The sequence below is a fragment of the Pteropus alecto genome, unplaced genomic scaffold, assembly GCF_000325575.1.
Source record: "Pteropus alecto unplaced genomic scaffold, ASM32557v1 scaffold106, whole genome shotgun sequence".
Classification (NCBI taxonomy): Eukaryota; Metazoa; Chordata; class Mammalia; order Chiroptera; family Pteropodidae; genus Pteropus; species Pteropus alecto.
Window position 1 is genome coordinate 462,943 of NW_006442103.1, and position 1,862 is coordinate 464,804.

The 1,862-nt window shown below is 40.3% G+C and overlaps 1 protein-coding gene across 7 annotated transcripts in view; it reads right to left on the reverse strand.

The window, feature by feature from the left end:
- CARMIL1 (capping protein regulator and myosin 1 linker 1) overlaps nucleotides 1–1,862 on the reverse strand; it is a 262,767-nt gene that overhangs the window by 34,024 nt on the left and 226,881 nt on the right. For all 7 annotated transcript variants that reach the window (XM_025052169.1, XM_015595507.2, XM_015595506.2 and 4 more), the window contains 2 exons: nucleotides 764–830; nucleotides 337–533 (listed from right to left, as the gene is read on the reverse strand). In XM_025052169.1, coding sequence (XP_024907937.1) covers nucleotides 337–533; nucleotides 764–830 — 264 coding nt within the window. The remainder of the gene's footprint in view (nucleotides 1–336; nucleotides 534–763; nucleotides 831–1,862) is intronic.

Below are 1,862 nucleotides of genomic sequence, written 5' to 3' on the forward strand. Positions count from 1 at the left end.
CATGTGTGCACTTTAAAATCAATTGCAAACAATTTACAAATTAATTCTTTGGTACTTATTTTCTATCTTTTTACACTCAGACACTTGTAAAATTCTATAGATATTGCCTGTTTTTCTCACCCACATGACTGATTTTTCTAGGGAAGTCTAAGGACAACCCTGAAGAATTGGAAACTTTACAGCACTGTCTCTTCCAAAATCGTTGAGCACCAAGTGGAGAAATTTTGCACTAATATCACATTCTCTCTAACTACAAGCTTTCCTATTGTGCAGGACTCTCCAGCCTCTCCCAAGAAGGAAAGGGTGAGGGGGTCGGGGCCTCTGTGGCCCACTTACTGCCGCTTGGGTGGGCTGCTGCTTCTTGTTCCGCTTTGGTCTTAACTTGGTGAAGTGCTCCAGCTTCTTCCCCTCTTCGGAGGGCAGCTCAGAGATGAAGCCCGAGCTTCGCTTCTCTTGTCTGACAGAGGGGAAAGGCGGGTCTTCAATGTGAATTGGCACCTCTTCCAGTGCTTTATCCAGATCAAACTCCATTTCTAAAACAAAGCAAAGCCCAAGACCCATGCTTACTACATAGAGATGGATAGAAAATTCCTAAAAGTAATTTGGAATCTATTGTGGAATAGCAAATACCCATTCACAAATCACTCGACTCTCTCAATGTTTGCTCATCTAGAGCATCCCTAAGAAGCTGCAGGGGTCTGAGGCCCTTGCGGAGAGTGTTTCACAGTTACGAGGAAAGAAATGGCATTAGCAATACACTCACCGAAGGCCCTGGAAACCGGCCGCAGCATCCGGCTATGGATACTCTTCCTTTTGGATTTAGGAGTCATCTAGCAATAAAATAAGAAAGCACCGAGTCAGGTATTCATAAAAAACTTGCCATTCAAATTTCAGAAACATTTGGATCAGTTGTTTAAGCTTAATATTTATTTTACTTCCTTAGAGGACGGTTGGTACCAAGTGATAGCCTGACTGAAGACTGAACCTATACATTTCTAAATGTTTACAATTTTCTCAAATGATAATGCCAACATTTGTCTTCTTGCCCTCAGCCCTAACTGGTCACATTCTATTTACATAGCTGAAAGGAATAATTAATGATACAGAATTTATCTCAGAGCTGCACCATGAGGGATGTTAAAATGGATATAAATAAGATTGAAAAACTATAAACATCAGTTGCTAAAAATTGAAGATACAATGATTCACCTGTCATCACAGCAACATCAATGTCAGCAACATTGAACTTTTTGTTACTTAACGGCTAAAGCAGTTTAACTGTTTTGTTTCACATTTCTGACACCAAGATTTTCATCTTTACATTGTAGGCAAAGACTAGTTAGAAAAAAGTTGCCGTGATTTAGAAATCTGCTCTCACTTCTCAGAAAGACATCTTTGATCATGCCAGTTCTTTAAAAAACAAGATCGAAACCCAAATCATGGCCAAACCTTAGAGTATTTTCCTAGCACTGGTGTCAGCTGTTGATCATGTGAGGCCAAACCGAAAGAAGGCATTTGCTTCTCCCTCCACGTTCAAGCTGGAGGAGACCACTGCCATCACTGACACAAACAAATCAAAGGAGGAAACTGAGTCATGGAGATGACAGACGCTACCATTCAAGCTGTCAACAGTAGCAGCGCTAAGAAGAGACCCAGTCACCAAGGTCAGCCCAGCATTCCTCCTACCATACCATTCATTATTAACATACAGATGGATGGGTTTCAGGGATGTTTTTAACTGGTTTGATACTGGAAACTGGTATTTGTGTAAATTAAGATATAACACAACTGAAAGAACTTAGTTTGCAGACTTTCATCTCATTTAATAGGTTGTCCCTAAGGCTTTCTCAAAAAAAAAAAAA